This window comes from Seriola dumerili, unplaced genomic scaffold (assembly GCF_002260705.1).
Source record: "Seriola dumerili isolate Sdu_G_001 unplaced genomic scaffold, Sdu_1.0 BDQW01000468.1, whole genome shotgun sequence".
In the NCBI taxonomy this organism is placed as follows: domain Eukaryota; kingdom Metazoa; phylum Chordata; class Actinopteri; order Carangiformes; family Carangidae; genus Seriola; species Seriola dumerili.
The window spans coordinates 3,697,289-3,724,927 of NW_019174723.1; the positions used below are offsets into that span (position 1 = coordinate 3,697,289).

Consider the following 27,639-nt stretch of genomic DNA (forward strand, 5'->3'; position numbering starts at 1 on the left):
TCGTATAATAAGAATATGAACATTGTCATAGTTATATTATGTCTATAATAGTGATAAAAAAACAGCATAGATATTAGTCATGGCCAATACAATTGAAAAATGATTCTTTAGGTATAGTATGGCAAAAAAAGTTTCAAAAAATGACATGGAGTAATAAGCCACTAAAACACATCAAAAACATCATAGCATAATAACGTTAAACATGTCATAGTTATAGTTAATCCTTATATAAAGTGAAAAAAACAACAAAGTATCAGTTATGGCAAAAAAATATGGAAAAAACTGTCAATATAGTACAGATTATGGCGAAAACATAAGTTCAAAAAAATGACATCGAGTAAATAAAGCCACAAAAACATTAAAAAACGTTAACAGTATAATAAATGCAATGAAAATTCATTTAGCAAGCAAGGCCTATTAGTGAAAAAAAACTGGACCATAGTATAGTCTTATTATAGTTAGGCCGAATAAAGGTGACAAGCGAACAACCATTAGCAAGGGCAACGGCAAATGCAAATTTATTTTGTTATAGCACATTCAACTAAAATCTAAGGTTTAGTATACAACTAACGGATTATGAAACATTCTTAAACATCACTCATTAATACAATTAAGGTGTAACAGACCATTCTATAGCATTCTGTAGTCAAGACCATTAAAAGTGAAAAAACGAACATAGTTCAGTAGTTTATGTGCAAAAAAGTCATAAAAAAAGACATGTAGAGCAGTAATTAAGGCATAGCTCAAAAAACTATCAAAACAAATAAGTGCATTTTTCGAATAATGAAGGTATAAACATGTCATAGTGTAGTTGTAGTCTAAGTACTATAAAGTGAAAAAAACAACAAAGTATGGTTATGGCTATAAAAAATATGTAAATCGCATACATAGTTAATAGTTACTTGGAGCCAAAAAAAATCCAAAAAACGACAGAGAGTAATTAAGGCAGTGAAAAAACATCAAAAATGCCATATTATATTTAATTGTATAAACATGTTCATAGTTATAATAGTCCTATAAGAGTTATAATAAAAAAAACTAAATATCTGTCCAGGCTCAAAAAAATGAAAAAAACGACACAGACAGTAATAAGGAAGTAAAACTCATCACAAAACGTCATAGTATAATAAAGAATGAAAATTGTCGAGTGAGTATAGCAAAGGCTATTAGTGAAAAAACAACATTAGTTAAAGTATAGCCATAAGACTAAAAATGAAAAATCGACATAGTATAGTATGGCCAAAAATAACGTTCAAAAAAATTACAGTTTAATAATAAGGCACAAAAACTAATTTTTCCAAAAAAAGTCATAAGAATAATATGAATAGGTATTAATAATGTCAATAGTGTAGTTTAGTACTATAAGTGAATTTAAAATAACAACATAGTATTAGTATGTGAGTGTTCAAATAAATGAAAAATTGACATAGTTTAGTTATGGCAAAAAAATAAGTCAAAATTATGACATTAGTTGGAGTAATAGGCCATACTCCAAAAACATTCAAAAAATACCTTCAAGTATAATATTATAGAATGATATATCGTTTCATTGTATAGTTTAATTCTTTATAATAGTGATAAATAAACAACATAAGTTTTATAGTATGGCAAAAATATGAAATAACTGACAAAAGTACAGTTATGGCCCGAAAATAGTCCAAAAATGTCTCATATAGTTAATAAGCCAACAAACATCAAAAAAACATTATACTATATATTAGTTACTGCAAGAGTACGTATATTTAGTATAACCAAGGCCCCTTTGAAAAGTGAATAAAAACAATATTAGTAAAGTAATAGCCTCAAAAATAAAAAAATGAAAAAATCGACATAGTTTATAGTTATGGACGAAAAGTCAAAAATATTGACCATTCTGAGTAATAACCACAAAAACAATTTAACAAAATAACGTTACAGCTATAATAAAGAATTAAAATTGTCATAGCATAGCAATGGCTATTAGTGATAACACTAAATGGACATAGTATAGTATTTTAGTATGGCTGAAAAAATGTGAGAAAGTAACAAACATAGGTGGCTAATGGCCAATTAGGCAAAGCATAATCTTATTCTTATAGCACATTTCAACAAACAATAGGCACTAGTTACCATAAGGCGAATGAAAACCATCTAAACACATTTCATAACTAACATTATAAGGTGTAAGACATTATAGCATATTAGTAAGGCCTATAAAAGTGAAAAAACGACCATAGTCTTTATAGTATGCAAAAAATAGTCAAATAAAAAAGACCATTAGAGTAATAAGGCAAGACAAAAACATCAATAAAAAAGTCATAGGAATAAGTAAAGTATAAGACATGTCATAGTTGGTTTAGTAGTATCTATAAATGCTGAAACAACAAACAAATTATTAGGTACTGCAAAAAAAATGTAAAATGCAACATAGTATAGTATGGGCAAAAAAATTCCTAAAAAAACGGACAGAGAGTAATAAGCAGAAAAACATTCAAAACAATGCCATATTTATCATTAAGTGTATAAACATGTCATAGTACATTTAAGCTCATATAAAGTAAAAAAAAAACAAAGTATCTTGTTCCGGCTCAAAATAAAATGAATACAAAAAACGACACAGATAATAAGGGAAAAAATAAAACACACCAAAAACGTCGCTATAGATAATAAAGAATGAAAATATGTCATAGTATAGCAAGGCCTTATTTAAGGTGAAAAAAACAACATATGTAAAGTTAGCATAAAAAATATGAAAAACTTCGACATAGCTATTAGTATGGCCCAAAAAAAAGTCAAATACATATGGTAACAGTGAGTAATTTAAGGCACCAAAAACATCAAAAAATAGTCATAGAATAAGAAGGTTAATAAAACATGTCATTGTGTAGTTAGTACTATATAAAGTTGAAAAAAACAAACCATAGTATAGTATGGCAAAAATTATTGTGTACAAAATTGACATAAGTATTAGTATGGCTAAAATAAAAGTTCAAAAAATGACATAGAGTAATATGGCCACAAAAACATCAAAACCGTTCAAAGAATAATAAAAGATTATTGGAAAATTGTCAATTGTAATAGCAAAACACATGTAAGTGATAAATAATAAATAACGAAGGTAATCTATTAGATAAGTCATTAGCTTCCATGACTAATAAAAATGAAAAAAAAAACCGATCATGAGTATAGTATCTTGCACAACAACCGTCCATCATTATTCTAAATAACATTAGAGCAGTAATAAGGCATACAAACATTAAAAAACGTCACTAGCCTTTATAATAATATGATGACACTTCATAGTTAATTTATGTCTTATAAAGTGAAAAAAAACAAACAAAGGTATGGGTATATGCATAAAAATTGAAATAAATCGACATAGTATAGTATGGCGAAAAAGTCAAAAAACAATGACATATGAATAAAGCCGACCACAAAAACATCAAAAAACGTCCATAGATATAATAAAAAATAAATGTCCATTAGCCATAGCAAGGCCTATTAAGTGAAAAAAAACACATAAGATTATAGGTACAGAATTGGCGAAAAAGGGGAAAGAACATACATAGGCAAGGCAAGGCCAAAGCCAAATTTATTTGTAGTATAGCCACATTTCAACAACAGGCATCAGTACAATATAAGCGAATTGAAAAACATCTAAACTACATCATTAACTCAACACTATTTAAATTGTAAAAGAATTTATAGCATAAGTAAGGCGCATAAAAGGTTGAAAAAATGACCAATAGAAATAGATGATGGCAAAACAGTACAAAAAAATGACCATAGAGTATAAGGCCCATAAAAAACCATCGAAAAACGATCATTATGTATAATAAAGGGTCATGAACATGATCATAATATATTTATCCAGTCATAAAGTTGAACAAAAAAAACAACATCAAAGTATAACTTTATGGCAAAAAATGTTTAAAATCGACAGTAGAGTAATAAGGCAGAAAAACACCTCAAAAAAGCATAATACTATATTCAAGGTATCTGGAATAGAGCTCATCAGTATAAGCAAGGCTCTAAAAGTGAAAACAAAAAACAACATAGCTTATAGGTATAGGCAAAAATATGAAAAAACGACATTAGAGTAATAAGGCAAAAAAACATCAAAAAAACATCATAGCTATAGTAATGGTATATAACCATTTCATAGTTATAGTTAAGTCTATAAAGTGAAAAAATAATAGCATAGTTTTAGTATGGCAATCAATGGAAAAAATATACAGTTATAGGTATGGCACAAAAAAATCAAAAAACAATATAGTAGTAATTAAGGCAGAAAAAACATCAAAAAACATCATACTATATTTAAGGTATATGAAGACGTCATAAGATAGTAGCAAGGCCTCTAATAAAAATGAAAAAAAACCAACATTATTAGTAAAGTATAGCAAAAATATGAAAAAATCGACTCTTAGTATCAGTATTGCGCCAAAAAAGTCAACAAAAATGACATAGAGTAGATTAAGGCAGAAAAACATCTAAAAAACGTCATAGTGTTATAGATAAAACATTGAACAGTCATAGAAATAGCAAAGCCTATGAAGTTGATAAAAACATATATTATAGATTGACAATAAGAACAATAAAAAAACGACATAGTACTATAGTTATGGACAAAAGTACGTTCCAAAAGAATAACATAGAGTAATGTAATAAGGCAGAAAAACATCAAAAAACATCATTACTATATATTAAAGCATGAAAATGTCATAGTATAACAAGGCCTTGAAAGTGAAAAAAACAATATAGTAAAGTATAGCAAAAAAATGAAAAATCGACATAGTATAGTATGGCGAAAAAGTCAAAAAATGACATCGAGTAATAAGCCACAAAAACATCAAAAAACGTCATAGTATAATAAAGCATGAAAATGTCATAGCATAGCAAGGCCTATTAAGTAAAAAAAACAACATTGTAAAGTATAGCAAAAAAATGAAAAATCGACATAGTATAGTATGGCGAAAAAGTCAAGAAATGACATAGTGTAATAAGGCATAAAAACATCAAAAAAACATGATAGTATAATAAGGTATAAACATGTCATAGTAAAGTTAGTCCTATAAAGTGAAAAAAACAGCATAGTATAGTATGGCAATAAAATGAAAAAACGACATAGTATAGTATGGCAAAAAAGTCAAAAAATGACATAGAGTAATAAGGCATAAAAACATCAAAAAAACGTTATAGTATAATAAGATATGAACATGTCATAGTATATTTAGTCCTATAAAGTGAAAAAAGCAAAAAAGTATGGTATGGCAAAAAAATTAAAAATCGACATAGTAAAATGGCAACAAAATGTCGGCAATGTATGGCAAAAAAGTCAAAAAATGACAAAGTGTAATAAGGCATAAAAACATCAAAAAACATCATAGTATAATAAGGTATGAACATGTCATAATATATTTAGTCCTATAAAGTGAAAAAAACAACAAAGTATAGTATGGCAAAAAAATGTAAAATCGACATAGTATAGTATGGCGAAAAAGTCAAGAAATGACATAGTGTAATAAGCCACAAAAACATAAAATAAACGTCATAGCATAATAAGGTATAAACATGTCATAGTATAGTTAATCCTATAAAGTGAAAAAACAACATAGTATAGTATGGCAAAAATATGAAAAACTGACATAGTACAGTATGGCAAAAAAGTCAAAAAATGACAAAGAGTAATAAGGCAGAAAAACATCAAAAAAGATCATACTATATTAAGGTATGAAGACGTCATAGTATAGTAAGGCCTTAAAAGTGAAAAAAACAACATAGTATAGTATGGCAATACAATGAAAAAATAACATAGTATAGTATGGCAAAAAAATCAAAAAACAATATAGAGTAATAAGGCAGAAAAACATCAAAAAACGTCATACTATATTAAGGTATGAAGACGTCATAGTATAGCAAGGCCTTAAAAATGAAAAAAGCAATATAGTAAAGTATAGCAAAAATATGAAAAATCGACTTAGTACAGTATGGCAAAAAAGTCAAAAAATGACATAGAGTAATAAGGCAGAAAAACATCAAAAAACGTCATAGTATAATAAAGAATGAACATGTCATAGTATAGTTAGGCCTATAAAGTGAAAAAACAACATAGTATAGCATGGCAAAAAAAAGTGAACAAACGACATAGTATAGTATGGTAAAAAAAATGAAATGAATTATAATAAGGCAGAAAAACATCAAAAACTGTATAGAACATAGTATAGTGAGGTATAAAGACGTCATAATATAGTAAGGCATAAAAACTGAAAAAAATGTCATAGTATATTAAGGCATAAAGATGTGAAAGCATAACAAGGCCTTAAAAGTGAAAAATCGACATGTGTATTATAGTAGTGTAGTATTGTAAAAAAGGTGAAAATATAAAGCGTAATAAGGCATAGAAACATCAAAAACCTCATACTATAGTAATGTATAAAGACGTCATAGTATAGCTAGACTTTAAGAGTGAAAAAAACAACATAGTATAGTAAGGCCTAAAAACTGAAAAAAAGGACATAGTATAGTATGGTAAAAAAAAAAGGTGAAAAAACGACAGTATAATAAGGCATAAAAACATAAAAAACATCATAATAATTTAAGGTATAAATATGTTATAGTATAGGAAGGCCTTAAAACTGAAAAAATCAACATAGTGTAGTATGGCAGAAAAAGTTTAGCAAGGCATAAAAACATTTTAAAAAACCTCATAGTATAGTAATGTACAAAGAGGTCATAGTAAATGTAGGCCTTAAGAGTGAAAAAAAACAACATAGTATAATAAGGCATAAAAACATTAAAAACGTTATAGTATGATAAGGTATGAAGACGTCGCAATATAGTAAGGCCATAAAAGTGAAAAAGACATATAGTTTGGCAAAAAAAGTGAAAAAACGACATAGTGTAATAATGCATAAAAACATCAAAACACATCATAGTATAGTAAGGTATAAAGATGTCATAATATATTAAGGCCTAATAACTGAAAAAAATGGCAAAGTATAGTAAGGCCTTAAAAGTGAAAAAAACGACACAGTATGATAAGTTATAAAGACGTCATAATAAAGCAAGGCCTTAAAAGTGAAAAAAACTACATATACAGTATGGCAAAATAAGCGAAAAATCGAAATGCAGCGGTTTTGCAAAAAAAGTTAAAATAAATGGTGTAGTAAGGCATAAAAACATCAAAAAAACTCATACTATAGTAATGTATAAAAACTTCATAGTATAGCTAGCCTTAAAAGTGAAAAAAAACAACACAGTATAGTATGGAATAAAAAGGGACAAAACAACATAGTATAGTATGGCAAAAAAAAACGAAAAAGCAACAGAGTATAATAAGGCATAAAAACATCAAAAAAACGTCATACTATATTAAGGTATAAAGATGTGATACTATAACAAGGCCTTAAAAAGTGAAAGAAACAACATAGTAACAGCAAGCACAGCGAGAACATTCAAAGTCCACACACAATGGTCCCAGAGGTGGGATTCAAACTCATGACCTTGTGATTGTAAGGCAACAACTCTAAGCACTGCTCCACCTCTTGAAGGAGTGAAGGTAGTTTGAGGTATAAGAACATCAAAATAATGTCATAGTCATAAATGTCATAAAAATTGTCATAGTATAGTATGGCATAAGAACATGCATAAAAATGACAAAAAGCGGCATAGTATGGTAAGGCATAAAAATGTCAAAAAACATCATAGTATAGTATGGCATAAAAATGTGAAAATACATCATAGTAAGGGATAAAAATGTAAAAAAAAAAAACGTCATAGTATGAGAAGGCATAAAATGGTCAAAAAACGTCATAGTATAGTATCGCATAAAAATGTGAAAAAACGTCATACTATAGTATGGCATCAAAATGTTATAAAAACTCATAGTATAGTAAGGCAGAAAAATGACAAAAAAAATGGCATGGTATAGTAGGTCATAAAAATGTCAAAAAGTCATAGTATAGTATGGCATAAAAATGTCATAGTATAGTAAGGCATAAAAATGACAAAAAAAATGGCATGGTTTAGTAAGGCATAAAAATGATAAAAACTGCATAGTATAGTAAGGCATAAAATGGTCAAAAAACATCATAGTATGGCATAAAAATGTTGAAAAACGTCATGGTATAGTTTGGCATAAAAATATCATAGTATAGTAAGGCATAAAAAAGTCATAATATAATAAGTCATAAAAACATCATAGTATAGTATGGTGTAAAAAAGTCATAGTGTAGTAAGGCACAAAAACGTCATAGTGTAGCAAGCCATAAAAACTTTATAGTGTATTAAGCAATAAAAAGTACACCTATACTAAGGCATAAAAATGTCATAATATAGTCAGGCATAAAAAAGTCATAGTTTAATAAAGCATAAAATGTTATGTTTAGTAAAGCAAAAAGTTATAGTATAGTAAGGCATAAAAACATCATCGTATACTATGGCATAAATATTCATAGTATAGTTAGGCATTAGAGTAATAAACCTAAAGTAATAAACCTAATGTGCATGTCTATGGACATTTTCACATAATTTGGACAGTACTCCAAGAGAACCCACGCAGGCACAGGGAGAACATGCAAACTCCACACAGAAAGGTCAAAGGCCCGCAGTTCGAACCCAGAACCTTCTCACTGTGATGCAGCAGTCCTAGCCACTGCACCACCATGCAACCCCCACCCCAGAAGCCAGGGTAGCTTACTAGTTAAAGCTAGCTAACATGGTTGAATAACATCAGTTGACATTTTTCTGGTGACGTTAGGTACCACTATGATATTCTCTTATTAAGTGAGCCTTCAGATAGCCCCCATCCTTTCAGTAAATCAAATGCTAGCATACCTACATCGGTTGTCTTGGAGACGTAACCTCTTGGAGGGCACATTGGAATGATGTAATGTGACTTCCCTCCAAAAATAGTGCAAACGAGCACTCAAATAATGGCAGGGACAATGCTTTCCTCCCAAAATATTGGTAAGGGCATGCCATCCATATGCAAACTTAGGCCCTTGCTCTAAACCAATTACTAGGCTTTTTTTCTTCAGCAGATTAAGTGACACATCAGGTCTTCAAACACAGCCAGGATTACCAAGAGCAGTGTATTTAAAGCAGCAGGTTTCAGACAGAGTAAAAAACACTTCCCAGCAATCAAGTTCAAACTGAAAGTTTCAGCTTTTATCAAAACATATGAATCAGGATCAGAAGCTGCAAATCCTTCCTTGAACTTTATGTTGCCACAATGGCCTTATGTTTTAGGATCATATTAAGTTTTCCCTGTTCTGCATTTTACTGTAAGCCTTGGTTCACCAATCTCTGCTAAAATGAAAACAATAGGATAAGTTTAAAAAAATAAAAGACTATAAGAAAGAAATGTAAGAAATGACAGAAAAATTATCATGTGTGTCATTCCTTTTGATTTTTACACTTCTTATTCTGTAATCGTAATTAAAAACCCTTTGTTATACTTACCCATTTTCTCCCCTGAGCTCCTGTTAAAAGAGTTTTCACATCATAAACCCTCCGCAACTCCCCCTAAAACACAACATGGTCAACTTGGTGAAGTCTAGTACAGAGACAGACTGTCCATTCAAGCAGGAGAACCCAGAAATTTGGGGCAAAGGTCTCCAAACAGTCTCAACCTCTTCCTAGTAGTGACAAACATATATGCCCAGAATCTAAACTGAGTTGCTCACAGAGGAATGTTATTGGCAGAGTAATTAGTGATATTAGGAGGAACTCTTCTGTGGTGTCTGTGGTCCAAAATTGATCTACGGGGGGAAAGGTTGTTCTTGAATTTAGCCACATTTCAGAACAAAAGTTCAAATGTTGATCAACAACCACCAAAAGTAATTGCACCATAAGTGATGTGGGAGAGTATTTTTCAGTTTTTTTATTCTTCCTGTATTTTGAAAGCTTGCTTTTTTGCATATTTTGCAACCATGGATATTTTGTTATATGAGTTGGCTGTCCATTGGTAAAACAAACACTTATCAAGTCTACAGCCATGCTATCAGTTCTGTGAGGCTGAGCTAAATTTACTACTAACATACTAACATGCTGACAGTGACCATTCTTGCATACTTAGCAGGTATAATGTTTACCATGTTCACCTGGTTAGTTCAGTGTGATAGCATGCTAACATTTGCTAACTATCCCTAAAAGCCTCTTAAGCCCGATGGACCCGGTACCGGGTCCCGCAGAACCCTGCAACACATAATTGTGTGTAAAAAGTTGATAGGCTGTGGTGGTCTCTTTTTTTAATGCTTCTAAAAGACGAGGCTTTAACACTACCAAAACAATAGTCCAAGTGTATTTAGACTAAAGAATATTTGTTTGGCAATAATTTCAATATTTCAATTAAACAGACAGTCGAAATGAAATGTGACAGTACATGTAATCCACTCGCTCAATCCCACCATGCTGGGTGTTGTATGAAACTGGAGAAGATACTCTTTCCACTGATAGCGAGAATGTCAGCTCCAAAGCAAATAGGAGGCCAAAATTTTCATTATACAGTCCAAAGGTCAAATTTTGGGTTTATGATTAAATATTGCATCAAATCCCAAAGCAGTTTGGTAAAATCCAAGGATACACAGGGTAAATGAAATTACCAAGGGTTGCATTGTGTGCACATAGCCTCTTGTAGTGGACATCATTAGTATGTTGTAGCCAGATTTCCTTTCAACAGGTAAAAAACCTCTTTGGCTATCCAAGTCTCCAAATGGAGAGTCCACCTGGCCTAATCCCTACTAAAACCTTTGTAGAATTTGTGTGCTTTGTGGTATTTCTACCTAAATTGGTCCAGTTGTAGTCATGAGTTGCTGATTGGAATCAGTGACTGTGATCTCAGAGCATGGGATAATTGTTAGCATGGTGTTGTCCACTGTCTAATTTAAAACAAATTCTAGGCGAGGAAAAAAAAATAAAAATTTTCCTTTGGTTTATTACAATTAATCCAGCTAAAGTAAAGATGAAAATGTTACTGACACATAGAATAAATTCTCTGAGGTCTTACCTATCCATAATGACCAAGCTTTTGCATATGGACCTGATAGTTGTGGAGCTATTCTTGATCAATTTTGGGTATGTCTGTGTAGGCGAGGCATACCCCCCAGGATCTTTGGGCTTAACAGGCAAAACACAAAGTTCATCTGAGACGAATGTGGTTGGTTTTGCAGTGATTTGGTCATAAACCAAAATACTGTATAAATGAAAATTTTGACCTCAGTGAAAAGTAATGAGATCACCGAAGTTACTGCAATTCTTCCTGAGGGGACCATGAATGTGTGTACCAAATTTCATAACAGATTACATGTAATCATTTTTTAGATATATCAATAAAAAGCAAAATGTCAGTCTCATGGTGGCCCTAAAGGATTATTCATTATCTGGGAACAATGAATGTCAAAATTTTGTGCCATATCCATCCAGTAGCTGTTGATATTTCAATAATAAGTGAAACCTTTGAGCTTCTGGTGATGTTAGCGAAAAAAAGTTAGAGAAAAAGTCAGGGGATCAACACAGTCAGTAGGCTTCATCCTCTGGGGACCATGAATATCTGTAAAAACTGCAGTCCATTCAGTGGTTTCTCAGAAGTGGTGATCCAACCGACAGCACTATCCCTAAAGCCACTAGCATGACTAACAATCAAACTAAATTATGTAATTATGTTATGGTGCAAAGAATCTATAATTCAGTGTGCACATGTTAAACCAGCATGCAAATGTCTTGGCATTGGCCAGTTGTCATTTTCATTGAGCGCTTATGACACATGTCTCTCTGTGTCAAAGATCAGACGCATTGCACAACTCACTTGCCTGACTTGACTCACTCCTCTCCTGCAGCGACAGAATGAGGTCAAAGGGCAGATAGTTCCAGATGAAGACACACACACACACACACACACACACACACACACACACACACACACACACACACACACACACACACATTAACCCCTGCAATCTCTTGCTGCTTCATTGTCAGCTCCATTGTCAGACAGTGTACATGAGCCAGAGCAGCTCAGGACTGCATGATTAGGGGGATTCTCTTGAACCTTATCTTCTAATGAACCTTATCTTTCAGCGTTCAATAAGGGGTATTCCATGTGTAACCATACAGTTGTCAAACAGTGTCTGTCAACCAATAAATAGGATTGGCTTTCTAGAGTTTCACATACTGTGATTGGACACTATTCAAGCTCTCCTGATGAGGATCAATGTGTATGGTAACAAGCCACGCAACACAAACCAACCACTCATGTTGTTCAATGTTCAGAAACATGCATGCAGAGTTTGAATGCTTATATGATTTATTACCAGCTGTGACAGCATGGCTGCTAGTGTTTTCACCTTGTGAGTGCGTCGTGGCAAAATGTGATCTTGGCAGGAACTATCACATAGGTGGTTTCGAGTTCTTTGGCAGGTGTTTATATGTCTGTGGACAGATTTTATATTTGAGATCAAAATGAAGGTCAAGTTAGAAAACAGTTGTGGTACCAATGGGTACTCAGTACTCATAGAATGATGTATTAATTGCTACTGAGTAGTACTCATGGGTCAGAATGTTAACATGTTGATTGGTGTCGCAGCTGGTATGATGTCATCGCAAAATGGTCTCCAATTTATCTTTATTCCACACTTAGGATCACTACATGTTTGGAGTTCTTAGACAGATATATCTAACTCATGAGATGACACATGCACAGTTTCACCTACATTGAATATTTGCTTCACTTCTTGTCCTGGAAACCCATGCCCTTTCACCCAAACAAGTTCTCATGTCCAAAAAGCAATTCCAGTACAAGTGGCCTCATGAATATGCATTTTGTCGCCACTGTGGGAGTTAACCTGACTCCACTCATGTTTAAATTGCAGGAGCTGCCTCTTGTCTCTCTGCCTGCAAATGCTTGACTGGGCCGAACACTGAGAAAAAGTCCGAATTTGGGGTGTGCAACAAAGTGAGTATCTGTCTATCACTATCAGTATTTTGTAGTACAGTGTAGAGTGTATAATAGAAAGACTGATTTCAGTTAATCCATACCACTTTCTTTTAAAGTAAAACAACAGTTCTTGGGCAATTCTGTCTAACAAAACATTTGTGTGCAATTTCTGTTTTTCCATCAACAGACTAAGCAAATAACACAAATATGGAAACTATTGGCGAGATCATCCCATTCGCTAAGGAAATGCTGAACCAGAGGCCAAACCGGGGCATGGTGAAGATCTACATGCTTGGCTCAACTCTGGCAATGCTCGGAATGATTGGCGGACTGGTGGAAACGATTCTCCTGCCTTTTGTGGAGCAGGAGCCTGTGGAGGACACACTGGTAGAGCTTAGCAAGGAGAAGAGGAAGAAAAGGAAGCAGGTGCTGAAGTCACACACAACCGTGATTTGCCCTGAAGTCATAGATGTGGTTGAGACGGTAGTGATCGAGGCCAAGGCCAAACATCTGGTGACCGCTGGGCAGAGAAGCTCAGCCAACCGCTTATATGCTTCTTAAAGAAATATCTCCTCTCCCGATGTAAATGGACACTGCAGTTACAATGTTGATGGCAATGGTGGTAAATTAAATCACCATGTTAAACTGGTCCATTTGTACTCATTCTTTTATTTCAGATTTGGTGAAACATGCAATTTCTACCCTGTTAAGTGGCACAAAATGAGAAGTGTGAATACACTGAAAACTGCAGGGTACAGTAAAGTCTGGCTGCTGGGCAGCAGATACTTGCGGATGTGATGTGATGAATGTGTTGAAAAAAATGGAATGTGTATGAGTTGAGAACTCATTTTGCAACTGAATAAACCTATTTTTCAGCTAGCAACTGATTCAGGTCATGATTTTAGTATGTTGTGCATATTAGAAGATCTCTCAAATAGATGTATTTAAATTTAAGAGAATTAGGGTCGCAACTAACGATAATTTTCTTTACTGATTCATCTCATGATTATGTTCTTGAATGTTTAGCCTATAAGATGATAGAAAAAAATGAAAATGTCTATCACAGTACTTCCATGTTGAAACCTTGAATTACCTGTTTTGTCTGACCAACAGTCCCAAACCCAAAATATTCAGTTTACAGTGATATAAAACAGAGGAAAACTTTTAGGAAAAATATTCTCACAGATGATCATTGTCAGTATCATTATCATGGAACTAATGTTTCAAAAATGACTTAATCTGATTATCAATATTGGTGGCAATTAGTTTTCTGTTAATTGTGTAATCAATCGATAAACTGTTGCAATTTCAAAGGAATTCTGCATTCCACACTATGAAGGATGATGTTGATATGAAGATAACGTTTTAGTAGCCATTTAAACTACATTTAACCTATAGCACATCTGATTAATTTTATCTTGTGTGACCATTTTATGCTTAAGTTACATTCTTTTCCATACACGTTACGAATGAGAGGGGGGGCATTTGCACATTCAAGATCTGTGCAATATTAATTTATTGCTATTCCTCCGTTTGTATGCTGTATTTCAGCTCCAGCATTTCCCAAGTCTTTATGTGGCGAGAAACCTTGAATGACGCGTTGAAAATTCAGCGAGTGTAACTTTACATGCAAACACTAGAGGGCGACAGTAAAGACAGTGCAGTAATTTCAACTTCCGGCCTTGGAACGGAAACGACGTCATACAGTCGCACCGTGTTTACTAACGACGGCTAAATGGTCGTCGGGGAAATAAAGTTGTTGTAACTACAAATCAATTTAATCCAACGAGCAGAGCCCAGATAATTAAGGATGGCGGATCCGGCGGTGGCATCGGGAGGTTCACTGAATGCAGGAGGGGTAAGACAGGCTTTTATAATCACCGTCAAGAGCAGAGTGTACCCGTGTTTACCGTGTTTAGCTAGCAGTCAGACTCATCTGTGCTGAAATGTTTTGAGCATGGATTAATGAGTTCAAATAACTACTGTTGAATCCAGTATCAGTGTGCTGTAATTCGTTACAGACTATAAAGTCAGCTACGCCACAGTTTATATGGCTAATTTGTCTATGAATGCTAATGAATTAACGTTTACGTGTACGCGCGTATGTTACAGTCGGTTCTGTCAATTTGCAAGTGTGGGCTCATTTCCATCTATGTGCTATTCTCAAAATTACACCTTATGTGCACATGTGCTGCAAACCTGTAATTCAGTCCTGTCAGACGCAGTTGTACGCAAAAAGTGTGAGCAATCACATATTTGTTGTGAAGTAACAATTGCAACATGCAGAGAGCTTTACTTTTCATGTTAAGACACTATTACTTGCTATTTCATGAACCGAAAAAATATAACAAAATTGAACAGAAATCTGATATATGCACAAAGTCAGTACAAATTCTGGACGCAAACGCCCTGCAGTCAGTCAAGAAAGTGAAACTTTGAAGAGGCTGGATACAACAGGACACTTATCCAAAGCAGACCTCTTAATGCACCAGGCACCACTTAGAGAAACACAACCTCTTGCAATGGCCCTCACAATCCCCTGATCTGATCATCATTGACCTTAAAATATGTACAGCATACAACACCCTCAATCCTTGGACACTTGATTCAGATGAGGAAAACAAAAAAAAACAAACAAACACATGCATAGGGAAAAATGTGGAGAGAGAAAGAACCTCAGGACAGTCTGGCTTGCAATAGACATTCTGTGTACAGAATACACCAACATAGATCGATTGTACTCAAAGTTTCATGCTGTGATGAGCCAATTTCCATGTGACTTTTCTGATGTATCTTCTCATGCACTGTCCCTGTCATATCACACGTTTATTCAGCGTGGGGGTGGTGGTAAAGCAGCTTCTAGCCCTGCAGAGAACTACCACCTGGCCAGACGTCGCACCTTGCAGGTTGTTGTCAGTGCCTTACTGACGGAGTGTGGCTTCGAGAGTGCAGAGAAGGCAGCAGTGGAAACGCTCACTGAGATGATGCAGAGCTGTATGTATGAATCCTAAAGTGAAGCCCTGATACATACGTCGCACAGCTTTTCACCTATTGAGTTGCTGTACAACATGCATAAACTTTGCCTACAGCTGCAACTATTACCTGGTATCAACATTGTGTAGTACCACATGTTATTTCAGTGATGTCTGATGATTGCAAACAGCATTTAAATCTCATCCATTATGACCCATCCATTGGATATATCAGCAAAGTGTTTAGTGTTCATAAGGAGAGACAAAACACAGTGTTTGTTCCCTTTTTTTCCCAGATATTACTGAAATAGGTCGATGCGCTAAAGCTTATTGTGAACACACAGCCAGGAGCATTCCAACCCTGTCAGATACAGTGGTCACACTCATCGAAATGGGTAAGTCTTGGAGGACACAGATGAATTATACATTGCTAACACAGCATCATACCAATGACTTCATTAAATCCGTTTGTGTCACTGCAGGTTTCAATGTTGACACACTGCCTGTGTATGCAAAAAGATCACAGAGGATGGTTATAACTGCCCGTAAGTACGCGCTCTACCCTCCACAGTTGTTACTGAAAGTTGATGAGCAAATGTAACAGCAAAATTAACTTATACACATTGTGATGAACTGCTGTTTTCTTTATTGATTTCAAATGTGACAAAAGTTTTGATTATATGATTTTCAGCTCCAGTGACGAACCCACCCGTGACTCCCAAAGCTCTGTCAGCCGGTCAGAAACGCACACATCCGTCTCACATTCCGAGCCACTTCCCAGAGTTCCCTGACCCTCACACCTATATCAAAACACCAGTGAGTCTGAACTTCTCTCAGTATTCCTTATTGTGGGACAGCTGTGGCTCAGGAGTTACAGTGACTCGTCCACAAATTGCAAGTTTGACGGTTCAATTACTAGCTTTTTCTGCATGTTTTTTCTTTGTGCAGACATTCAGAGAGCCTGTGTCAGACTACCAAGTGGTGAGAGAGAAGGCAGCAACTCAAAGGAGAGATGTGGAGCGAGCACTCACACGCTTCATGGCCAAGACCGGAGAAACTCAGAGCCTCTTCAAAGACGACATCACTGCCTTCCCATGTGAGTAATTCTTACTAAGATGGCCTGTATGTCAAAGACTGGCTGTAATCCTTAATGTTTGCATTTCTGTTATGCTACTTAAAGCATGTTGTTTTTAACATGAGTTCTAACGCTGTTGACTATGTAATCAGTGATCGCAGCACGGCCGAGCACAATCCCATATCTCAGTGCCCTCCTACCATCTGAGCTGGAACTGCAAACTCTGGAGGAGACGGATTCCTCTGAGCAGGACGACCAGACAGACAGCGAGAACACAACAGGAAACATCATCACTGTAAGTTCTTGTGGCTGGAACTTGCCCATTATCTGAACTATTCAGAGTTTCCTTTCCATCAGAGTGTCCCCATGAGTTCCTGGGTTTTCTTTCATTCTAAAATTATTACTTGTCAGGAATATATCCTGTGGTTTCTAACCATAAATTTAATTTCATACACAGAACTGGGTATAAATAACCATAAAATGCCAGTTATTCACACTTTACAATGTAATTTTTTCATACATATTAGATTATGTGGTAATATTTTTTAGCAAAACAAAAATTTCTCTTAAATCAAATTAGCAGAAATTGCTCCAACTGACAGGCTCACCCAGTTTTATTAAGGTACAACAGTTGCATGATAGTGCCACTGAGGTTTGGAGAAGGAATTTTTGTCAGTCTTCAGTACAGGAGCACAAAAATGTGCATAAACATACAAATGCACTCGTGCTAAAAATCCCTGGTTTGCATGGATAGTTTTCCCAGGAATCAGCAGCAGTGTTTGGTGAGTTCCTGGGAAATACTGGTATCCAAATTCCTGGCACTCAGCCCTGCTGTAGATGCTCATAATAGGGCTTTTGTGTGTTTTACATGGGATTTTCCAACCAAATCCTATCTAATTAGTGCTTTTGGGGGCCTTCATGATATTGAAGGGGTAGGTTTGTTACTTGGTACTAGTCAGTAAATCTGAGTTTCAATATAATTTGCTTTTTCAAATAATGTACTTTTACAAGCACAAGGTCACTTATTTCTATGTTATAAGTTACTTGTTGGTGTTCATTGAGACTCAGTTGAATTTGAGTAGTTTCACATTTTTGGCAATAACGCTGATTCACTTACAGAGTTAAACAAAAAGATTGATGCCACACTATTATCTGTTTAACTATGGAACTAGATCCAGGAGATAGTTATCTTAGCTTAGCATAAAGACTGGAAACAGGGAAACAAGTAGCCTGTCTTTTTCCAAAGTGGGAAAAAAACAAACTTTAAGGCTACCAGCACCTACATGAGGCATAACGTTATGTGTCATTTGTTTAATTCATACAAAAACATGTAATGTAAAATGTAAAAACAACAAACTATGGAATTACATTCTTTAACTAATTCTTAGTACGGAGCAGTGACCTCCATGTGTTGGTATGCACATTTTTTAACTTTGGGCAGTGCCAGGCTAGCTGTCCACGTGCTTCCAGTCTTTATGCCATGCTATGCTAAATCTGGCTCTAGCTCCATATTTATCACACAGAGAGTGGTATCAATCGAATAAGCATATTTACCTAAATGTTGAAATATTGCTTTAAATGTTGGAGAGTGCACTGTAACGACACTTTGTGTTTCCCTCATTCAGGATGATCCAGGGGCTGACAAAGAGAACTCCATGCTCCCTCCCAGTGGCGTTGTTCCCTCTACAAAGGCCAGTGAGGACAACGTGATCGACAACCCGTACCTCAGGCCTGTCAAGAAACCCAAAGTGAGGAGGAAGAAATGAGTCAGGGCCTACCTGAACCAATAGACTCACATTTGGCACAGTGGTTGGTGCTTTCAGCAGTCCAGTCAGTGATTTCCCCACAGAGAGGAGCGGCCCGGTGTTGAAGCCTGCTGTGTTAGCCGGGATCAGCGGCTGCTTTTCCTCAATGCTGGGACCAGTACTGCTGTTGACTTTGGCAGGCTGACTGACTTCTATTGCCTTTTTTTGTGTTAAAAGTCATTATTTTCAGGAGGCCCTCACTTTGTTTAAATTTTATGTGATATCATTTTGTAAGCAACATCATAGTGTAATATACAAAAACAAGAATCCAGTCATTTTGTGAATAAAGAAAAATAAGTTTCTTTTTTAAACTCTGAGATATACAACGTGTCTGGCATATAAACTGTTTGTCACTGTTTTGTTGACAGTAAGTTTAGGAAAATGAAACGGACACATTCCTGTGTCCGTGTCATGACGGTTCTTCATCCATCAGAGAGTTAATAGTACAAACTCAGGTAGGCCACTCTGCTCCTTTGCTTCAGGAACTCCTTTTCACTGTTTAGCTGAAGAAGAAAAAAACAAATGCATTAGATAATATTAATGATGATAAGATAATGATTAGAAAATTAGATAATGTAACAACACACATGGTGAATTTATCCCACCAAATAGAAATCCTATTAGAACCATTCAATCATTCCCATTTCTTTCCCAGCATTAGATGAGTGATCGATACCACTCTTATCTTATATCTAGGGATACAGTAAGCCTGGCTCTGTTCACCAATCTAATGGCCATTGAGGCCAAACTGCCCAACAAAAGCAGCATGTTTCAGACAGTTTATTAAGAACATCTAGTACAAAAAGTGTTGCTGTCTAATGCTGTAGTCCTGTAACAAATCCTCTCTTCATGAAGGCTGTAATGTTAATTTTTTGAAACAGAGTTGTTGAATCACCTTGATGGTCATGTTTTAATGTATTGCACTGTGTCACTGTGGTGACCATAGCTCTTGGCTGTTTTTACCCTGGACTTACGTTGGCTTGAGCACTGCCAAAGCTTTTTAATTAACAGATTATATCTTGTTTGTTTAATCTGTACAAACACTATTTGGGATGTTATACATGTGGACTGTTTCTTGGCTGAGCACAGTGACTTCCAGGAATGTCTGCTGGTTGTCTGGCAACCTCACAGTGACTCCAGGAAGTCAATTCTCCTGGCTAAGATATGTCCAGCTGTTGAAGAATAATATTCCTTCAGGTCCAAATTCAGTTGCTGGCTCAGATGAGTTTTATTCATTGCACAGTGGAGCCAGACGATCACAGCAAGGTGGTACAATTCTGTCTGCGGGTTGTGAGCTGGGTTAATCAAGAGGTCTGAGTGACAACAAGGATGAATAGGAAAACCTAGACAGGCTAATTAATAATACATTCTAATTCAATCTGCCAGTGTCCCCATTTGGCTAATCTCTTCAACACTTCTGCAATTGTGATATCTCTGTCTGTACTGGGACGCGTCCAATAGATTGAATTTACATCTAAGTTAAAGAAAGTTTCTCAAAGGCCATCTTCCTGGAGGAGTAAATCAAACGGTTTCCCATGATCAATGTAAATTAGTTGGCCACAACATAGAGCTAGACAGACAGACACTTATTTTCTTCTACACTGCACACAATCCACTGTAAAACAACAAGTTGTCATTTTTACTCTTTGGTTTTTGTATGGATAAAACAAACAACATATAAAGTATTAATTAGAATGTTTTAGAGGTGCTGGTAGGTGAATTTTTTACCTTTAAAATGACAGTCAGACCAGCTGATTCCCCTGCTTTCAGTCTTAATGCTAAGCTCACCTAACTGGCTGCTGGCTGTAGCTTCATATTAAACAGACAGATATGACAGCAGTGTCTATCCTCTCATCTACCTCTGTGCAACAAAGCAAATAACCATATTTCATAATATAATTATGTTGCTACCAACATTAACCTTCTGATCAAGTCATGGAACCAGCCTCCATTCAAGGGTTTTAACTGTGGTTTTTCAGCATTGACTGGACAGAAAACATCCCTTTCAAGTTTTGTATCCCTTGTTATAGCTTGAAAGGGGATATGGGTTTGCATCTTTGAACTGGCTGCCTTTCAGTTTTCAGTTTTACATTTGGGAGTCAAAACAAAGGGCATTTGGCCATCTTCACAGAATGGAGCTTGCTACACCCACCTTCACCCTGAGTGACTTTTTCTCCAGCTGAGGTAGTCTGGTCCAGTCTGGGCTCCCAAAGCACATCGGCCAGCTCACTTTCCTGTTTGTTACTGCGTCATGGGTGTAGGTCCCAGGGCTGCATCACAAAATAGCATCTGTCAGCTCAGTATAGCACTGTTACAGTGTGCCTGTGTTTATGTGTCTTACCCTGGACTTTCCTCAGCGGTGCGTGATGTCATTTTGAACCTCTGTGTAGCTGAGTTGAAAGGTGTTTTTCCAGGAGGGGAGATTCTGGACTGGCTTTGATCCTGCTGGTACTGCTGTGGTGAAGGGGTCACTGTCTGGTGGTAGAGATTATAAAGATATTTTTAGATTACACCTGACATGTTAAAGTGGTATTTCAGCAATTTTGTATTGAATTTGCATGACGTTGGGGGACTATTAAAACAAACTATGATCCCAAGTATGTTTGACTTTCAAAAACACTGGATCCTAGTCCAGTCCAGTGATGCAGAGAACCCCAATGACATCATCAGAGCTATATTTTTAAACTTTGAAAATGCTCTCAAAGTTGAACTTCATGTGTAAAATCAGTGTGCCCCTTTAAACAAAATTTGTTAAATGTACCTTGCTACAAGGTGGAAAGCGTGCTGCAGTCCTCGCAGAGAGACCATATCCTTTCTTACTCTGTGGTGTCATCTGTAAGTCATAAACTATGGTGCCAAACTGTGAGGAAAACGGAAAGAATTAGTCTTTTTGTCATATAATGAAAACTCATAAAGCAAACGACCAGTAAAATGGCGTTTTGAACCACATTGACTTCAGTCTCACAAATGTAACAAAAACAAATCATTCTGCAAAATCTCCAGATCAGCGTAGATACTGAGACACTAACCTCATGGTTGTCATAGCAGCCAGGACCGACATTCGGCGCTTCCTGTCGTGACATTTGGTTTCCCAGCCGGTCTGGTGCATAATGGAAGGGGAAGAGTTTCCTCTCCTGAGAGCTGCCAAAAAATACTCTCTGAACAGGAGCTGTTGACATTTTGGAAAACAACTAGCGGGGAATACGTAACGGAAACTAAACGGAGGAGATGTTACGCTAGCACACAGTTAACGTCGTTTCGACCGGCCATAACAGTGTTCGTGTTTCGACTTGTAACTATGGCAACCGAGTTGGTGCATAAATTATGCAAATTGAAGGCACTTCCTTGTTGACGTCAACTACACATATTTGTGTTTTGAAATAAGATAAAATTAAAATTAAAATAAAGTTATATAATGATGAAACAATTGATATGTTGAAAGACAATAAACATCAACCATATTGACAATAATTAGATCTTTCAGTCATTCATTTTTCAATGAAAATGCCAAACATTCACGCCATCCTCTAACTGAATATCTTTGGGACAGTTTGCATAAGCACACAATTTGAATAGCTGCTGGCTGCTTTAGTTTAGTTTAGTTTGTTTTTTTCCCCTGTTTTGATATTTTATCAACAAATTGATTATTCAATTAAATAACCGATTATTCAATAATGAAAATAATAAAATTTCACCTGTAAAACTAAACAAATTCACAATTAATTTATATCTTTATTTGCAATTAAAGGCAATGTACTGCACATGTCATGGCAATTGCACATCAATAAGTTTGACAAAAGCAGAACTGATGCACTGTCAGTAAATTTGTTAATTAACCTGAAGCAAATTAAATAAATTATCTGTCGAGAAAACAAAGCTTTGCAGTGGTGTACATCTGTGATTTAACCATGAGTGAAAACAGAACTAAGCCCAAGAGGAAGCATTAGCATACTTCTGTAAGGCAATTTCAAAACAGCAAACATTTCAGAAATTTCACACACTTCACAAACAATCGCATTTTATATACAGGCACTTCTTTCATTACCAGTAGTCTTTAAATTACAGTTGAGTTGGAAACATAAAAAAAAGTAGGAATTGAGGTCTGTAAAGGTCTGACAGCATCCAGTAATGACATTCATGTTGGCACAGAAGGCATTCTCTGGTAAGAGTGCAAATTATTTTTGGGAAAATATCAACTGTGTCTGGCCAATAGTGGCACAAAAAACACCTTTTAGCACAGGCACTCAAAATCAACTTGTATGAAGATAAAGGTGCATCCATTTTGGCACTTGCAAATGTGGGGAGATGAAATGGAATGTGCCTTTCATGATAATAGTATCCCAAATACAGCTTTGGAAGGATTCAGGGAGGAAAACTATAGGTGAGAATGTCAGAAGAAAAGGCAATCTGTCTGACAAATATTTTCAAAGAAAAAGGCCCAAACATACAAAAGCTATATGGCAAAGAGGGACCCTCAAAGGCCCATCTACCAGGAGGCACTGAAAGACTGAGGAGTGTGTGTGAAGAGTGCTTCACTCCGACTGAGGCACTGAAATCGATGGACCTTTGGGGTCATCGAATCGATCCATGGTGTTTAGCTGCATGATCATGTGCAGACCGTACACAAAAATTAACAGCATGAGCAGTGAGGTCAGCAGCCCCATCCAAATCCCTGGGGTGAAGAACCCTGCACAGTCATTGGCATAGGAGAAATTTGTCCCGTTTGCCAAACCGAAGCCCTGAATCTGTATTGCAAAAAACAGAAAATGTGTGAAACATTCAATTAACAACAGAAAGCCAAAAATGATACCTAATTATTTAAAAAAAGACTCGACAAAACAGTACTTGAGGTATTACTGTGGGATTGTTTAGTTGCAGAACGGAAAATGCAACATAATTGTTGTACCTGGAAGTCAATAAATTTGAGCCTCCACTGAGTTGTGTTTTGGTTGGTGTTGTTTGGCACTAGCAGAGCATCTTGGAAGCTGTTAACGGACTGGCAGTGGAAGGAATACTCTGCAGGGGCGTAGATGCCGCGCCTCCCAATGAAAGATGCAGTTAGACCGTTGGACTGCAGCTGCACAGAGTCCAGGGTGAACCAGTTCCGTGCAGACACAGGATAGAACCGCTGACTCATGGCAAAACTGGGGGATCAACAAAATAACGCCGAGATTCTTAACAACAGCACGTCATTGTATAGAATTAGTATCCTTAGTGAGAATTGTACCAAATGCTTATGGTCATTAATTAATTAATTTCTGGCTTATTTGTTCAATAAATGACACCCCTGGGTGTAGGATTTCAACTGACTGGTGATAATTTATTGCCTTACCTTAGTGTATAGCCCGATGAATAATTGAGGACAAGCCTAAAAAGAGAGAGGAATACATTTAAAATTACTTCTTATAATAAATAACTCTAAATTGAAGTTCTCTTGTCAATAATCACAGAAGAAATGCTCTCGTGCTGGGTATTTTTTTTATGAAATGATGAAAGGCCCTCTTACACTGAGTTACTGCTGTTACACATGGATCCTTCCAAGGAAGGTGTTTCTGCAGCGAGGTCGATCCACGCTGAAGAGCTTGAGAGGCTGATGTTGAGATTCTGAGCCCAGAGCATAATGCAAGGACTACCGGATACATTAAACATGATGGGTCTGACATCAGGCGCAATTGCTTGGAGCAAGGAGCGGCCCACAGACTGGTCAGACACAGACGTCTCTGAAATTACCTGGAAAACCATTACATTACAATTACAAAAATATACCTTGCTTATACTATAATTCTGGTACATGATAGGCCAACTGTTTTGTGTGGTAGTGAGAATATCTTACTCGAGATGGCTGGAGTCCTGTGTATATCGCAGTGTATGGGACATTTTTGGTTTTCATGATTCCAAGAACTTCCCCAATTATCTCATCTGTTGAAAGCAAAATACACTTGTGTTACACAATGTATGTGTCAAAAATTGGTGCTTATAATTTGACACTATGAAATTCCATCACAGTTAACACTTACCATTGTTATGCAGGACTTCTTTGCAAGACTTGTGCAGGCTATTAAATGATAAAAAATGTTAATTTTCCTCATGCTTTGTTAAAAAGAAAACAATACTTCCATTCATTGATATACAGCAGAGAACAAAAGCCTCACCCAGTACAATAAGGAAGATTGATGAGCAACAGATTGCTGACAGATGTGTTGATGCTCAGATGTGACAGAGTGTCTGCGTCTACAAGCAAAGGAGAGACACCAAGCTTCTCCTGCAGCAGAGCCAGGATGGCAGAGGAGCCTGACCACTCTAAGGCTGGAAGTGTGACTGATGACGAAGAAGTCTGAACTGCAGCCTGAAAAGGAGTGAGTGGAAATAATTATCCGTCTTATGAGTCTGGAAAATCATCTTCATTTAGGACTAATGTATAAGTTGTAAAAACCTACCTCAAGGTTTTGAAAGGCACTATCCTGTTTGTTTCCAAACACTCCACCAAAGACTGTGAAGTCATCTTTGCTTAACTGAACACAGATAAAGACAATAAAATATGACAGTCCTCCTATATCAGCAGAAACTGTGAAAATTGCATACATTTAAACATAAATCCAGTATATTAATGTATCAGGAGCAGGAACATAAAACACAGGGAGCAAACCGGAGTGATGAATGTGTAATAGAGGAACTGCGATATGGGAAGTAAGGCCAAACGTCATTGTCAAAGCAGAATGAAAAGACTGTTACACAGTGTCTCGTGGGACTGCAGTGCAGCTACAAATGACTCATTACTGCCCTGTTTTACACAACTTATATATCCAAGGACAAGCGCTCTAATAGATGAAAATCTGAGAGAATCTTTCATAAGGCTGAAGTCTCCTCAAAACTTTTCACTGTTAGCTCCAATCTGTCTAGTGACATACTGCAACTGTTTTTACTACAGAGGAGGAATATAGTTTTCATGTCTCGGGGGCTGACCTTGTCCTGGAGAAACAGCAGCACAGTGTGGGGGCCCGAGCCTAAGGCAGTGGTGAGGTAGGCAGTCAACTGGTCATTGGATATGATGTGACCAGCTGCAGGCAAGGCCAGTGGTGGTAAGCTGAACATGCAGGGAAGATAAGGACAAATTGTGATGTCTTTTACAATTTTTTCTCAGTTGCCTTAAAATATTTCTATAACACAATTGTAGATCTAAAAACATTTAGTACAATCACCAGCAAATAATTCATCAACCAGCACATCACTGCCACCAAAATATCATTACTATTTATCACTGTTTTAAGTCAAGACAGTCAAACATCTAAGGAATCAATATGCCAGAGAATACTGAAACTGTTTTTATATTTCATTTGTCATTCAGACTTAGTTATGGTAACCCAAGAAGTCAAACATTCTCTGCAGAAAACTGAATGTCCATCAGAGCCCATGTCATGCAGACTCTAGGTCTAAGTAAAAGTGCTACACTCACAAGTGTTTTAACTGTTAGTATGCACCTTCTATTCATATTGAAGTCACATTTATTATTAAATTTGTAGTCTCATTTAGATCAGGATCTCTTTTTCAAGAGAGACCTGTGTACAAAAAATAAACATATAAAGTTTATACATAGACAGACACATACATTCAAAGGGCTTACAGTGAACACACACAGATAAGTCACAGACATACATTATATACAGACATACATACACATATATGCAGTTTTTCTTTTCTTTTTTCAGAGCTCATTCTATATGTATGCAGTGTAATATTTGAAACCAGTTTTCCCACGATCAGTGTGGACAAGGGGTACAGCTAAAGTTACGAAACCATGGAGTAGTTCTGATGTCTATGTCCTCCCTGTGACCCCAACCACCACACACAGTAGTATATTATAAATTTCCTACATTTCCCCTTTTTAGAGCGCCATGTTGTCTCCGCCTAATGTCTGTCTGCCCCTCAGTACCATCGTAAAAGCCAACTTTACCACCTACGTGGTAAATGTGGAAGAGAAATAACAGAGCATAAGTTGCACTTCTGAACTAAGTTTGACAATGTGATCATTTACGCTTCGGTCTGAGGCTGAACATGTTAATAATTGAACTTTAGCGCTGAGTAATTTAAGATATACATAATATCGGCTGTTTTATGACACTGCCAGATTACAAAAAAAACATTAAACAGCCTTGTCCTGATAGAAGTACAGACCGAGTTAGCTACAATTGTTAGCATTAGCAGCCGGGCAGTGCTAATTATGAGTGAGTCTTACTTGACAAATAAAGAAGGGAGATAAAAAATTACCCGTCACTGGACCACATTAGAAGTGGCACTTGAGCGGTGGAGCTCCCTGTAGCGAAAAATGCGAAGAAAATGGCAATAAAAGCCGTTAGTCGCACTTTTCCCGAGCACCTCGGTCCTGCCATTTTCGTTTTCCGCAAATCTGTGGTCACGTGACACAAACCAGCTGACGGTCATGTGCGGTCGTGCTAAAGAAAGACAGTACTTCCTGCTGCTTCCATTCAGCTCGCCCTGCCCACAACTAATGTAACCCTGCACTACGACAGGCTGCAGCCTTGTACACCTTGTACTGCTCAAACTTAGCAATGGTTTAACTTCTCCCAGCCTGGACACAGTCAATCACCACTGCTGGAATGTAACACAGTAAATTTACTCAAGTATTTGTGCTTAAAAGTACAAATCTAAAGCACTTATACTCATGGCCTCCTAACTGACCTCTGGGCAGAGATTTATAACTGGGCCCCTGTTGACTCCAACTGTGCAGTTGCATTATTTCCCTAGTCTCCCAGAAACCAACCAATACTCTTCCATTTGATTAATTGATTAGTTGATTGTCATAAAATTAATTGGCAGTATATTTGATAACTGATCAAAGTCTTTTTTAAAGGA

The 27,639-nt window shown here is 36.1% G+C and overlaps 4 protein-coding genes across 4 annotated transcripts; 2 read left to right on the top strand and 2 right to left on the bottom strand.

Annotated features, from left to right (window-relative positions):
* The first annotated feature begins 12,183 nt into the window (after positions 1-12,183).
* On the top strand, positions 12,184-13,796 carry LOC111234994 (G0/G1 switch protein 2-like). The gene is made up of 3 exons (XM_022763254.1): positions 12,184-12,202; positions 12,852-12,934; positions 13,104-13,796. Exon 3 carries the CDS (start codon positions 13,124-13,126, stop codon positions 13,475-13,477), a length of 354 nt encoding a protein of 117 aa, XP_022618975.1. The 5' UTR covers positions 12,184-12,202; positions 12,852-12,934; positions 13,104-13,123; the 3' UTR covers positions 13,478-13,796.
* Positions 13,797-14,609: 813 nt separating this feature from the next.
* On the top strand, positions 14,610-19,051 carry taf8 (TATA-box binding protein associated factor 8). Its single transcript, XM_022763242.1, has 8 exons — positions 14,610-14,774; positions 15,751-15,910; positions 16,185-16,283; positions 16,371-16,433; positions 16,580-16,704; positions 16,837-16,984; positions 17,116-17,258; positions 18,589-19,051. The coding sequence occupies exons 1-8, from the start codon at positions 14,727-14,729 to the stop codon at positions 18,727-18,729; spliced, it is 927 nt and encodes a 308-aa protein (XP_022618963.1). The 5' UTR covers positions 14,610-14,726; the 3' UTR covers positions 18,730-19,051.
* A 136-nt stretch (positions 19,052-19,187) lies between these two features.
* pifo (primary cilia formation) lies at positions 19,188-22,120 on the bottom strand. Its single transcript, XM_022763253.1, has 5 exons — positions 21,798-22,120; positions 21,530-21,628; positions 21,110-21,243; positions 20,921-21,038; positions 19,188-19,271 (listed from the first exon to the last, which is right to left on the bottom strand). The coding sequence occupies exons 1-5, from the start codon at positions 21,945-21,947 to the stop codon at positions 19,206-19,208; spliced, it is 567 nt and encodes a 188-aa protein (XP_022618974.1). The 5' UTR covers positions 21,948-22,120; the 3' UTR covers positions 19,188-19,205.
* Positions 22,121-22,480: 360 nt separating this feature from the next.
* Positions 22,481-27,188, bottom strand: LOC111234967 (V-type proton ATPase subunit S1-like). Its single transcript, XM_022763223.1, has 10 exons — positions 27,034-27,188; positions 25,732-25,852; positions 25,206-25,280; positions 24,921-25,114; positions 24,786-24,823; positions 24,602-24,687; positions 24,275-24,498; positions 24,101-24,136; positions 23,675-23,912; positions 22,481-23,513 (listed from the first exon to the last, which is right to left on the bottom strand). Exons 1-10 carry the CDS (start codon positions 27,153-27,155, stop codon positions 23,301-23,303), a joined length of 1,347 nt encoding a protein of 448 aa, XP_022618944.1. The 5' UTR covers positions 27,156-27,188; the 3' UTR covers positions 22,481-23,300.
* Positions 27,189-27,639: the final 451 nt, after the last annotated feature.